At 32.0% G+C, this 14815-nt stretch overlaps 1 protein-coding gene across 2 annotated transcripts in view; it reads left to right on the top strand.

Moving 5' to 3' along the window:
* LOC126881941 (transcription factor ETV7) overlaps positions 1-13531 on the top strand; it is a 54292-nt gene extending 40761 nt beyond the window's left edge. For both annotated transcript variants that reach the window (XM_050646677.1, XM_050646678.1), the window contains exons 2-3: positions 393-556; positions 8565-13531. In XM_050646677.1, the coding sequence (XP_050502634.1) occupies positions 445-556; positions 8565-8785 (333 nt within the window). In that variant the 5' untranslated portion in view covers positions 393-444 and the 3' untranslated portion in view covers positions 8786-13531. The remainder of the gene's footprint in view (positions 1-392; positions 557-8564) is intronic.
* Positions 13532-14815: the final 1284 nt, after the last annotated feature.

Below are 14815 nucleotides of genomic sequence, written 5' to 3'. Positions count from 1 at the left end.
TTATTTTTACAGATGCGCCATGGTCTATTTTATATTGTCGGAAGACTTCTCATTGCTTTTAATATTTTTTCTTAGGATTAATACATGATTAAGGTGAAACCATCATATTTTGACATAGAAATTGTCCTATTTACCTACACATGATAATGAAACATCTTATGTAAATCCTCAAAATATATGTCTCATAAACTATGTATAATAAAAATATAAATACTACAAAGTGTGTAGACAGCTTTTCCGTTCCGGAAAAGACAGCTTTCCGAAAAGTTATATCCACCCTATATTATAATATCATAGAAATCGATACCTACTACTGCTACCAGCTGACTTAACCTAAAACAACATTCCACATACTCCTAAGATATCAAATTGATATTTATTTTTTCTTGCAGGTGTTGACCAAGTAACGTTATCAAAATAGGCTACTACGATAGAAACATAAAAATGACACTACAAGCATCAGGCGCACCTGTCAGATATGCTATCACTTCCGAATGGGAAAGGATACCCTATTACAGAAATGTACATCAGTCTTATGATGATGAACTACCAAGAGGTAAGATTCTGTGATACAGTTGATAAAAGAATATAACTACCATGTATATTTTTTTTTATTTAAAACAAAAATATTTTAAATCTTTTCTTCGATAGGTAATTTTTAGGTGTAATCTACATAATATACAGGGTGTTAGTAAATAAGTATGAAAAATTTTAAAGGATAATTCTACATGAAAAATTAATACCACTTTGCTCTATAAACATATGCCCGCAAATGCTTAGTTTCGGAGATACGGGGCGTTGAAATTTTTATTTCAAACTGCCAATTTATTTATTGCTCCAAGACCAGTTGAGCTATGAAAATGAAATTTGGTGAGTTTTAGGAAGTAGTTATTACGAATTTTTTGACATACAATTTAGAATTTTGTATTCATCATTGGCGCGCCTACGGGCAATGGTATGAATTTTTTTAAAGAAAAAAATAGTACGCCACTGAGATGTTTCGAATTAAAAATTATTTTTGAATTCCACGTCGAATTTATGATAAAAAACCTTTCTTGCCTTTTTTCATATGATGCACCGTTTTTATGCAGAAAAATAAAACATCTTGGGGCGTATTTTTCATTTCTTAATACATCATCAAGAACTATCCAATATAATAATACTAAACTAGAACAATAACAGAAAATATTACTAATAAGATTTCAACTAGCTGCAAGAAATGTTTAAAATGATCTCCTTTACAGATAGCAGAAGAATTTTATATTCATCATTGGCGCGCGTACGGGTAATGGTCTGAATTTTTTTAAGAAAAAAATAGTACGCCGCTGAGATATGTCAAACTAAAAATCATTTTTGAATTCCCCGTTCAATTTACGACAAAAAATCTTCCTTTCCTTTTTTTCATACGAGGCGCCGTTTTTATACAAAAAAATAAAACATCTTAACGCTTACCAAGTATTTGAGGTAGTTTCCATATGCATAGAAACTTAGTTCAAATACTTTGTAAACGTTAAGATGTTTAATTTTTTTGCATAAAAATGGCGCCGCATATGAAAAATAGGCAAGAAAGATTTTTTGTCGTAAATTGAACGAGGAATTCAAAAATGATTTTTAGTTTGACATATCTCAGTGGCGTACTATTTTTTTCTTCAAAAAATTCAGACCATTACCCGTACGCGCGCCAATGATGAATATAAAATTCTTCTGTTACCTGTAAAGGAGATCATTTTAAACGTTTCTTGCAGCTTTGCACCTAGCTGAAATTGTATAAGTAATATTTTCTGTTATTGTTCTAGTTTAGTATTATTATATTGGATAGTTTTTAATGATGTATTAAGAAATGAAAAATATGAGCCAAGATGTTTTATTTTTCTGCATAAAAACGGTGCATCATATGAAAAAAAGGCGAGAAAGGTTTTTTGTCATAAATTATACGTGAAATTTAAAAATAATTTCTAATTCGAATTATCTCAGTGGCGTACTATTTTTTCTTTAAAATAATTCAGACCATTGCCCGTAGGCGCGCCAATGATGAATACAAAATTCTTAATTGTATGTCATAAAATTCGTAATAACTACCTCCTAAAATTCACCAAATTTCATTTTCATAGCTCAACTGGTCTTAGAGCAATAAATAAATTGGCAGTTTGAAACAAAAATTTTAACACCCCGTATCTCCGAAACTAAGCATTTGCGGACATATGTTTATAGAGCAAACTGGCATTAATTTTTCATGCAGAATTAGCTCTTAAAATTTTTCATACTTATTTACTAACACCCTGTATATGTAGGCCTATATCCGTTTAATTTTTTCCATTTTTCTGTGTCGTTTTCTTGTCTTTGTCAATTCTTTATTTCTTCTTACTGACCTCTTGTACACACGCTCACCACCACCTTATTCTTGGGCTACCTTTGCATCTTAAATTAATGCAATAGTTTCTAAGAAAACTTTCTCTTTCCCTCACTTTCTTTCTTCCTCTATTACTTTTTCCACGTACACTTTTTCTCTATCTGTCTATCTCTCGTGAATTGTATTTAAATGTTTCATTTTACAAGGATCTGTGTTTTCTTTTATATGATCATATTTGTTTTTAATGTTGAAAGAATTGTATTTGTTAGTGAAAATGTTCTTCAATGTTCCAATTTTTTAGACTAGTGTATGTTTCTAATTTATTTATATTATACTTTATAACGTGTGCTGTTACCTGTTATAAATATCTCTATGTATATCTCCATGTTTATCATACCAGGATGAAACACAATTTGGCTTCAGAAATGGACTGGGAACCCGGGACGCACTCTTTGCACTAAATGTGTTATTGCAGAAATGCCGAGATCAAAGGAAAGACGTCTTTGCTGTATTTATTGACTATGAGAAGGCCTTTGATCGAGTACATCACAAATTAATTAAAATATTAAAGGATAAAGGAGTTGATAGTCAAGATGTGCGAATCATAGAAAAATTATACTGGCGTCAAACAGCGACAGCTTGCATAAATGGAAAATCAACAGAAATATGCAAAATACAAAGAGGTGTCAGACAGGGTTGTATACTGTCCCCACTGTTGTTCAATTTGTATTCAGATAGAATATTTAAGGAAGCGCTGCATAATTTGGAATGGGGTGTGAAGGTTAATGGAATTCTGATAAATACAATCAGATATGCAGTAGTGATGTAACGAATATTCGTATTCGCATTCGCGAATATTCGCATGTTTTTGCATATTCGCATCCGCATTCGCGAAAGTTGTGCGAATGTTTTGCGAATATGAAAACCAGAAAAAAAATTATTTTAAGATAATATTAGGTTAATAAAATCAAAATCTATTCACTTCTCATCTTTTTTTATTAAGAAAAGGAGAAAAGGAACCTCAAAGGAGAAAAGGTTTACTAAGAAAAGGTACCTCAAACATGCAGCTGCTCTCAAATAGAAATATGCAGGACACAACAGCAGACGAAAGATGGAATGAAGCGATAACTCACTGGAGACCTTAGGACTACAAAAGAGAAAGGGGCAGACCACAGACGAGATGGTTGAATGACCAATGACCTAAAAAGATACGCAGGGACCAGATCGACAGTATTAGCACTGAACCGAGAAGAGTGGAAAAATAAGGGGGAGGCCTACGTTCAACTTTGGACAAATGAAGGGCAATAGATAGATAGAACTCAACCTTGTATAATCACATTATCAGCCTTCACTTTTTTTATTTGGTATTATTTAATAAAGCTTAAGATTCAGATTGATTTACACTAAATATCAATTAACTTTTCATTATAAATTTAGGAAACATTACAAAACTAGAAACATATTTAAAAAATCTGAATATTCGCATTCGCATCCGCATTCGCGAATGTCGGTAGCAGATATTCGCATTCGCATTCGTATTCGCGAATGTTCAAAAAATGACATTCGTTACATCACTAATATGCAGACGATGCAGTTATTTTAAGTGATGATATGAACGGATTACAACACCTTTTAAATGCCATTGACACAGTGGGAAGAGAGTTTGGCCTAAATATAAACTGTTCAAAAACAAAATACATGGTATTTAGCCGTTTGGCCCATCAAGATTCACGTTTATATGTTGATGGTCATATAATTCAAAGAGTACCCAGTTTTAAATATCTTGGTTGTCATAAACTAGATCCAGATAAAGAGATAAAATGTAGAATCGAGATAACCCGCACGACATTTTTAAAAATGAGGTCAATCTTCTGTAATGATACCTTGCAACTTCAACTTCGAAAGCGCATGATTAAATGCTACATTTGGTCAGTCCTCTTGTATGGTGTCGAAGCATGGACATTAAAAATATCCACGATTAACCGTTTCGAGGCCTTTGAAATGTGGCTGCACAGACGTATTCTGAAAATACCATGGACGGCTATGCTGACAAATGTGGCAGTCCTTAAGAGAGCAAATGCTACCCGCGAGCTGCTTGATAACATCAAATATAGAAAGATGGCCTATTTTGGACACGTAGTAAGGGGAGACCGGTATAATATTTTTCAACTTATTATGATGGGTAAAATCGAAGGACGCAAAGGAATTGGTAGAAAGCAGGCCTCTTGGTTGAAGAATATCCGGGAGTGGACAGGAATAAAGAAAGCAGAACACCTATTTAGAATAGCTCGAGACAGAGACAGTTTCGCCATGTTAATCGCCAACGTCAAGGGGACTTGATAGGGCACGTTAAGAAGAAGAAGATGTATATCTTTGAGTACACTTTTCTTTTATTGGACTTTTTTTAATATCTGATTCTGATTTAAATAACACTTACGTAATGTCTCTTAGGTATTTTTATTTAAAGATTACTTCCTGATTTCTTTAATATCTATTGTTTATGTTATTATTCCTTGTTTGGTATCTTCAATGATTTAATGTTTACCTGTATTATTTCGGAAAATTATTGATAAATGTGATTTAATACTTTATACCTATTATTTCAAAAAATCATTCCATATAATTTTGCAAGAAGCTTCTATTCTGGTAGACGGCAAAGAAACAGACAAAATTTGCATTCAAAGAGGTGTCAGACAGGGTTGTGTGCTATCTCCAACTTTGTTTAACGTTTAGGTACTCACAGAAATAATTTTTAACGAAGCCTTGGAAGGGGAATGTGGAGTTCGAATGGGGGGAGAAACTATTAACAACACCAGATATGTAGATAACACCACGATCATGGCTGAAAGTATCGAAGATCTTCAATTCCTTATATATCGAGTCACTAGAGAATGCTCTAATAACGGACTTATCATAAATACAACAAACACTAAGTTACTTGTGGTTAGTAAACAAGACGTCGGCCCTATGCAACTAATTGTCAATCAGGCGCGGATCCAAGGGGGGGGGGGTCAATAGAGTCAATTGCCCCCTCCTTGAGACCTCGCCTGGCGTCTACTGACACTGTTTTTAAGAAAGAGATTACGATTGAACATAAATAGAGAATTTTGTGTCTTGTTAACTGAATAACTGAAACATAAATATGGCAGAATTCCTTGGAATCGAAAATTAATAAAAGTCTTTGGGACATAATAAATGAAAAAGTCCCACAATAAATCTGTTTATTGCCATCTATTCAATTCAATGCCAGAGACCAGATAAAAATAGTAATTGCCGGTGCTATGTAATGGTAATTTGATAATTTAATAACCCCTACAACTACCCCTACTAACTGCTATACATCGCGTAAGTTCACAAAAAAGTACTTCACACACAGTTTCATACAATATTTTATCTAGGATAAACAAATAAAAAACTAACTCTTCGTCACTGGAATTCATTTCTATTCTACAATTTTTAGAACTTTGACATTTAAAATTTTTAACTTCTTTCAAACCACAAAACTGTCAAAACTTTTGTTGTAATTTATTGCTCACATGTCATCCCAATAGGGCTTTTCATTCACAGTCATTTGTTTCGAGCTTCTGTCATATGTTGTATAATCCGTGTATATTAATATTTTACACAGATTATACAAAATATGACAGAAGCTCGAAACAAATGACAATCGATGAAAAGCCCTATAGGGCTTTTCATTCACAGTCATTTGTTTCGAGCTTCTGTCATGTGTCACATAATATTAATATATCTACGTCATACGTTATTGATATATACCAATGATACAAACCAAAGACGTATGACGTAGATATATTAATATTATTTGACACATGACAGAAGCTCGAAACAAATGACAGTCGATGAAAAGCCCTATAAAATCCCTTTTAAAATACATTGTTACTTCACGCACACTTTAAATCCTTCACGCACTGCTATCTATAATGACAGTTTTCACAAACTAAAAACTTTTATAAATAATATGAGATAGAGTATGTAGATAAAATATATTATGATACACTGCGTTCGAGGTTTATATACCGTAGTTTAAAATTGTTTCTTTTTAACGTTTAGTGGTACGTCTTCTATAATAATCCCCTATTGCCTTATTCCTAAAGTTACTAGTTTTAAAGTTATAAGCGATTTAAAATGCGAAAATGTGTTTTTTTTGTCATTTTTCGGATTTTAAATCGCTTATAACTTTAAAACTATTAACTTTTGAGAAAAATGTCAAGAAACTTATTTTATTTAGAATGTCCCGAATCTAGAAAAAATATTTTTCGGTGGAAAATAGGAGATTTTTTAAAATAGTGCGCACCGGCAAAAAAACCGGATGGACACGCATAATTAACAATTAAAAAACTACGGTCTAAATTGAAGTTAGACCCCATCACTCTTCGGAATCTTGAAAAGGAATGTTTAAACTTTAATCCAAGTTATTGGCACCCTTAAAAATACTAATTTAAATATGAGTTTTTAAGTCTCGAAAATGCGTATTTTCGCATTTTTTAGATTTTAAATCGCCTATAACTCAAAAACTGTCAATTTTTGAGAAAAATCACGAGATACCTTTGTTGTTTAGAATGACCCAAAAAACCTAAAAATATTTTTTTGGAGCAATAAAAGGTGATCTTATGTATTTGTTTAAACAATTTCTGCCCAAAAATTCCGTCCGGCACCCTTCAGATTTGTTTAAAGTGGACATTTTTGAATATGAATCCGCAGAGAAACCGAATTAGAAATGTTTTTCAGACGGGAGCGGTCTAACCACATGGACTATAAGGTCTGTCTGTCTTTTGCGGCATCCAAAGCTCGCCAGTGTTATTTATGCCTGTCCAGTTCTTTATATCTCGTAGCCACGACATTTGTTTGCGACCTACTCCCCCCTTGCCCTCAATCTTTCCTTAAATGATTAGTTGAGGGACTTCGTATTTTTCTCCTTTCAGGATATGGCACAGGTATCCAGTTTTTCGTAGGGACCTGTATAACGTTGAGCAATTCTCTCTCACTATTTGCTCTTTTTAACCCTCCGTTAGTCGCACACGGTGTAAATAACTTCCTGTAACTCTGTTTGTAATGGAGATTTTGAATTGCTGCTGCATATACCTCTTCAGTCGTCAGTTAACTGTGGCTGAAGTCCACGTGTAGTGTAAAAAAGAGTATTGTACTTTTATTATTAGGCAACACGGTGCGGTACACCGGGTGCGAGCATTTGTGCATAAATTTTTGTGTTTAAATCAGATATCGATAGTTGTATTAGTGAAGTAATTTAAGATCTTCTTCTTATTTTCAATGTTTATATTATATTTGTTTATTTATATTTAAATATGCATTACGAGAAGGAGAAGCAAAGATTATTAAAATTATATGAGGAAGTATCGACTGACGAGGAAACGTATAAAGAAAATGATGAACAAAGTTACTTTTGATTAAAGTAATATACTGTTGACACAAACGCATATCTACAAAATTATATGATCATATATTCATTAAGTAATATAATTGTACTCAATTTTGCAAAAAATTTTTTTTAAATATGTAACGCTGAACCATGTTTTTGGACCTGGTCTTCTGCACCGTGCGCGAGTATTCGATCACAAAAAATTGGGGCGAGTAACGGAAGGTTGAGACTTCCTCGTTTCTCACCCTATCTTTCCATGATATGCGGAACATTCTTCGCAAAGTCCACATTTCGAAGGCCTCCAGCTCATTAATGGAAGACATTTTCAACATCCATGTCTCCATGCCGTATAACAATATGGAACATACACTCATACACAGCACTTAACCATTCTGTAAGAGAAATTGAAGGAATGATTGCGGTTACAAAGTAGCTAGTGTTTTAAATTTAATAAAATATTATCTTGCTTGTTCGGTACGGCATTTTATTTTTTGTTGAGGATCCGTTGGTCATTCACTATCATTCCCAAGAAGTTGAATGTTCTCGCTTGCTCGATTGGAGCATTATCTACTATTGCAGTAGGTAGTTGTACCTACTATTAAAAGTGCGCCCTTTCTATCGCCCTGCATTTAGGTTTTTCCCCATCGTCTACAAATTTTGAAAACAAAGTACTGTTAGATATACAAGACGTATGCTTACATTTCATGACAAGGTACAATATTTTTTAACACAGAAAATATTTTTTAGTATCTACTTTTATGTTTTCTTTTAATCTAAATCGCTAATATTGTTTATTAAAGAAAATCTATTTTTTTGCAGATCCTAGGCAGTGGACCAGAGAAAATGTGGCCCAATGGCTTAGCCAAGTAACTTCACTGCACAATCTTCCAGAGATTCCATCTTCAAGGTTTCTTATGAATGGTAAAGCTCTTTGCCTTATGTCTCCCAGCATGTTTCTTAGCAGAGTTCCTCTAGGCGGTAAACTACTATACAAAGACTTCCAGCTGAGGTTGTGTGCAGCCTTGTACTCTAGAAGCTAACTGAGTTAGTTATTATATAGTGATAAATCCTTAAGTATTTACTTGCAAACCAGAGTAGGTACAGTTGCCATCAAGTTATTGCAGCAAACCTAAATCTTAAGCTTATTACAAAGTCATTTGTATTTGAGTGGTGTGGTTAAGTTTCCGGCACAGGTAAAAAGTAATAAAATGTTAATTTATTGTATTACTTGTCAAATATAGGAAAGAGTTTGAGAATCTCACAATCGCCATAACACCGCGTGGCGATTGTAAGATTTTCAAACTCTTTCCTATATTTGACAAGTAATACCGGGTGTCCCAATAAGAATGGCTCTCGGCCATATCTCAGGAACCGCTTATAATACAGCTTTGAGAAAAAAATATTTATAACTAAAGTTGCCTCGGGAAAAGCCTGGAAATTATTTTCATAATTGTAGGTCCACCGCTAGAGGCCGTAATTGAATATCAAAAATTTAAAAATCAAAATTTTACAAAATTTACCTAATGAAAGGGCACTGGAAATTCAATAATCGTATTCTTCTCATAAAATTCTGCGCATATTTGATTTCACAAGTTTCAAGTCTACCTCGCAAATAAGAGGTGGGGGTGAGTGGGAACCTTCTTATGAAAAAATGACTGTAAGTCCGGTTCTGCTAAATCGAATTTTGCATACTTATGGTCTTGTTAAAAACAGCTCTTTTTCGTCAATATAAGTCTCTTATTTTCGAAATAGCCTAATAAGTAATATGCAAGCTAGGAGGCGTTATTTAATTATTTTCAGATTGAACAGCAGTCTCAATTTTTGCTTTCGCAATGCTTTGAATGGCGTTTCGTACTCTCTAGATTATAGATAATGTTTTCTCGAGTAGTGGGCCTAGCGGCAAAAACAAGGTCTTTAATCCGTCCCCATAAATAAAAGTCTAAAACAGTTAAATCTGTCGTTATTCAATCTACCCTTGAAAGAGTAAATGCTTGCATCGAAAATGATGGGCAACAATTTGAACATTTAGGCAGTCACTAAGACATAACTAAGTAGTTGCTTTTATTTCTTTGTTATATTTTATAGTGTTGTTTGTCTTATTGTTCTTTTAGTTAATTATATACGTTTACATCTGGAAAATGTTTCTGTGTTTTTTCCATAGCACACTACTTTTCCTTAACTTCGTTTAACGGTGACATTAACAGTTGTTTAAAATTTACACGTTTCTTAAGATATCTCGAGATAGAAAAAAGGTATCGACATGCGGTTTTCGGTATTGTGTTGCTAATTTGGTCTAATTTTGTAATAGAGGATTAAAAATGCATACTTGTATTTAATATTTTTAAAAGAAAACTAGATTTCCGAAAATAATTAAATATCGCCTCCTAGCTTGCATACTACTTATTAGGCAATTTCGAAAATAAGACACTTACATTGACGAAAAAGAACTGTTTTCAACAAGAGCAATTATTCAAAATTCGATTTAGCAGAACCGGACTTACAGTCATTTTTTCATAAGAAGGTTCCCACTCACCCCCACCTCTTATTTGCGAGGTAGACTTGAAACTTGTGAAATCAAATATGCGCAGAATTTTATGAGAAGTATACGATTATTGGATTTCCAGTGCCCTTTCATTAGGTAAATTTTGTAAAATTTTGATTTTTTAATTTTTGATATTCAATTACGCCCTCTAGCGGTGGACTTACAAATTATGTAAATAATTTCCAGGCTTTTCCCGAGGCAACTTTTGTTATAAATATTTTTTCTCAAAGCTGTACTATAAACGGTTCCTGAGATATGGCCGAGAGCCATTCTTATTGGGACACCCGGTACATTTAATTATTATACCTGCTATTCAGTATGTTCACATCTTGAAACTGAACGACACCACTCAAATACAAATGATTTGTAATAGACTTAAGATTAGTTCTGCAATAACTTGATGGCAACTGTACTCTAATGTACTTATAGTATTTAAAAAACGATGGCATCTATTAATTAATTTTATGTAGACATATGGATACTTCTTTAGACTTTGTTATACTATCACATTTGGATAACCAATCTATAAACAGAGTTATAGACCAGGACTAATCTGTAAAAAAACGTGTATTTTTGGATGTGAGAGGTGGCATTCGGATTTTTGCAGATGAAGTTAGGTGACACCTTCAGTAATAATAATTGACTTATGCTCCTTCTCAAATATGCCCGGAACATTAATAAAAAAATTAAAATATTTAAAAATTTCGAAAAACATCGATTTTTTCTGCTTTCTTTGCTTATAACTTTAAACCGGTTCGTTTTGAAACAAAGTTGTAAAGAAATAAAATAAAGATAATTGAATTTTGTATGATATACGACTGGCCAAAAATGTCTTAAGGTATTACCTTTTCTGCAATATAGCAATAAATACAAAATAAGGGGGCAAAATACGTCCGTTGTTATTCAATGTTTCTTAACCACTTTGGTGGCACTTAGAACCTTAGTAATTCGCTTAGAAAATTCTTATAACTTACTTAAATGGTCTACCAAATTTCATTAGAATCGACCTAATAGATTTTGCTTAATAAATTTGCAATGTAAATGTTTTTAAAAAAGTTCAAATTTTTTAAAATCTTTCTGAACAAAAAGTAGACCATTTAGAAGTTGGCTAATTAAGAGGTGCTCTACCTATCTAATACACTTTACAGAATTAAAATCGGATCATTTAAGGGGCCTCAGCAATGTTTTAAAATTATAAACAATTTTTGGCTTATAAACAAATGGCTTTGTTTAATGATAAAAAAATTAATTTTTAGCAATGCAAATAATTAAAACCGGTATAATTTAACTTAAACTTTCAAATGCTGTCAGCAGAATTACTATTTTATTTTTTAATCAAAAGTTATTTTCGTTCAAAAATTGCAATTTTTCGATTTTTTTAATGTTCCACTGCGTTTATCTCGAAAACTATGCATCCTACGAAAAAACTTGTAAGAACATTTTTTGCTTAGAATTACCCAAGAAATACAAAAAAATGTGTTATTTTGCGAAAAATCGATGTTATGTAATTCCTCAAGTTCTTTGTTTATAACAATCTTATCGACATCCGGCTCAACTGTTACCCAAAAAATTCGTGTTCTACGGGTCAAAATACATAAAAAAACTTGGGTAAGTCCGTCTAAATAAAGGAGCCCGTAGCACCCCCTCCTGGACACAGCACTAATTTGTTTATAAGCCAAAAAATTGTTTATAACTCTAAAACATTGCTGAGGCTGCTTAAATAATCCGATTTCAATTCTGTAAAGTGCATTAGATAGGCGGAGTGCTTCTTTATATGTAAAAAAATTGACAAATCTTTGTATGTTCTAGTTTTTGTTGTGGAAGATTTAAAATTTTAATTTTTTAAAAAAAGTTTCAAAATTATTATGCAAAATCTAGTAAGTCAATTTTAATGAAATTTGGTGGACGGTTTTAGCACATTACAAAATTTTTCTAAACGAATTAGGAAGGTTCCAAGTGTAACCTAAGTGATGGAAAAACATTGAATAAGGACAGGCTTGATTGCACCCTTATTTTATATTTATTGCTATTTTGCAGCAAGGGTGTTAAATAAAGACATTTTTAACCAATCGTATCTGATAGAAAATTTAATTATCTTTGTTTTATTCCTATACAACTTTGTTCCAAAATTAATCGTTTTAAAGTTATAAGCAAAGAAAGTAGAAAAAAAACGAAATTTTTTGAAATTTTTAAATATTTTATTTTTTTTATTAATGTTTCGGTCATATTTGAGAAGGAGCATAAGTCAATTATTATTAACGAAGTTATCACCTAACTTTATCCGCAAAAATCCGAATGCCACCTCTCACATCCACCTAAAAAACAGATCCTTCCTGGTCTATTAGGTAGGTATATTATGTGTAGAATCAGATTGAAGATCTTTAGATTTGAAGTAATATTGAAAAATATTTGAAAAGTTTGTTTGTTTATCTCTACGGAAAAGGAAAAATTCGATAGTTGTCAATATTCAATATATTTTATAAAACTTATAGAAAAGAAATATTACCTAATTAAGCGTTTTGAACATATTAGAACAATCTTGAAACTAAAAAAAAAATACTTCATATCAGAGTACCTACCCCACAGGTGGGCTACAATGTTAAACAGTATTTTTATGAACGACAGTTTTATGGACTCCATAAATGTTATTTCTATAAATTTTAATTACAATTTACGCCGTTATTAATCAAAATTCAGAATTGGTGCAATTATATGAAATGATTGTAATTTCGAGACGAGTCTATTCATGCAAATTTTATTTTATTTGAGTGACATTTTTTTGAAAATACGTACTAAATCTAAGTCTTCATTAAATAATTCTCGTTTATTTTTAATGTGGTTATCCATCTTCAATATAATCATTACAGTATCCAAGTGTGTCTACGAAAGAAGTATGAGTATCTAGAGACTAAATAATACACTGTTTCCTATTAATTACATAAGTATTTAGGTTTCATATAATTTAACAAGTCACTCACTGCAGCTAAAGATGGGGTTTTCATTTACTTTCAATGTATCTTTATCATGTTGTGTATTATTCATTTACTAGATATTCCTAAATTCTTGTGAGTGATCTACCTCGTATCTTATGAAATTTGTTTTATTATGTAATAAAAATATGTTGTAATATTTACGACTGAATCTAAAATGTTTGTATTTTTTATCATTAAGTATATGTTATATTTGTATATTTTGTTTTGCCTAGTCATGTACATAAATCAGAAAATAAAGGGACGATAAATTATGTGTTCTTATTATTTATAATATATTTAGGTGACTTGTAAAGAATAATAAACGCAACCAAAAGATCTTTTCGTTGCGTTTATAGACTATCAGAAAGCTTCGACAAAGTTAAACATTCTCACGGAATGTCTAAAGCGAAAAGAACACGACAAAAATGATATTAACATAGTGAGAAATCTCTGTTGGAACCAACAGGCTGTGGTAACTTTAGATGGAAATAGCATGGATGCGCAACGGATAAGTAGAGGAGTGAAACAAGGCTGTGTACTTTTACCATTACTATTTAATATACCGGGTGGTGAATTGGAAAGCGGGCCATAGGAAACTCAATGTAAAATTCTAAGCTGTTAAATTCCTGCTTCCCTAATTATTTTACATCAAAAGTCATCAGAAACTATTTGTAGAGAATTGAAATCTCTATTGAAAACAACTGTTAATATTGTTCTATGAACAATAATTATTCAAAATTTTGTAAAAATATAATACAATTTTCAGAGTAATACGCCAAAGCTAGGCCACACACAATACAATAATGTGTATAAGATTGCATTTGTTGACAATGAATTTATTATATTAACAATTAGAACTGTCAATTTTTTAAATTATTTTATCATTTTTTGTTTAAAACACAATAAAGTTGATAAGATACCCTTAGTTAAGGAGAAAGTATTAATAATAAAGATATTTTCTTCAGTCAATAATGTGCTCACTGTCAGTTAAATAGTAACGTGTGGCCTAACATACCCACACATACCTACTGCGGTAAATACATTATATTTTTCAAAATTTTGGAATGTGTTTAAATCGTAGAACAATTGTAACTTCTGTTTTTAATACAGATTTCAATCCTCTACAAATAACTTCTCATGACTTTTGATGTAAAATAGATAGGGAAGCAGGAATTCAACAGTTTAGAATTTTACATTGAGTTTCCTATGGCCCGTTTTCCGATTCACCACCCGGTATACTCCGAAAATTTATTTACACAAGCACTTCAAAACTTTACAGAAGGAATCGAGCTAAATGGTGAATATATAAATAACGTACTGTTACAACTTCTTTAAAATACTTTATTTAACTTCAATTACAATACAAACTCAATGACAACTATCAACTTTAAATACTCAATTACAACTGAACTGTAAAATGTCAAACACGTATGTCTATATATATTTCTGACGTTCTGGACATAGAGTTAAATATTAGCATAGAGAGAGTGTCATTCAGAGCGAAGTGACGACACCATCTTTTTTATTTGGATGAGTGCTGTTTCACTCTTACGCAT

This window comes from Diabrotica virgifera, chromosome 3, assembly GCF_917563875.1.
Source record: "Diabrotica virgifera virgifera chromosome 3, PGI_DIABVI_V3a".
In the NCBI taxonomy this organism is placed as follows: Eukaryota; Metazoa; Arthropoda; class Insecta; order Coleoptera; family Chrysomelidae; genus Diabrotica; species Diabrotica virgifera.
The sequence above is the reverse complement of the archived record's forward strand: the minus strand, read 5'-3'. Positions and strand labels throughout refer to the sequence as shown.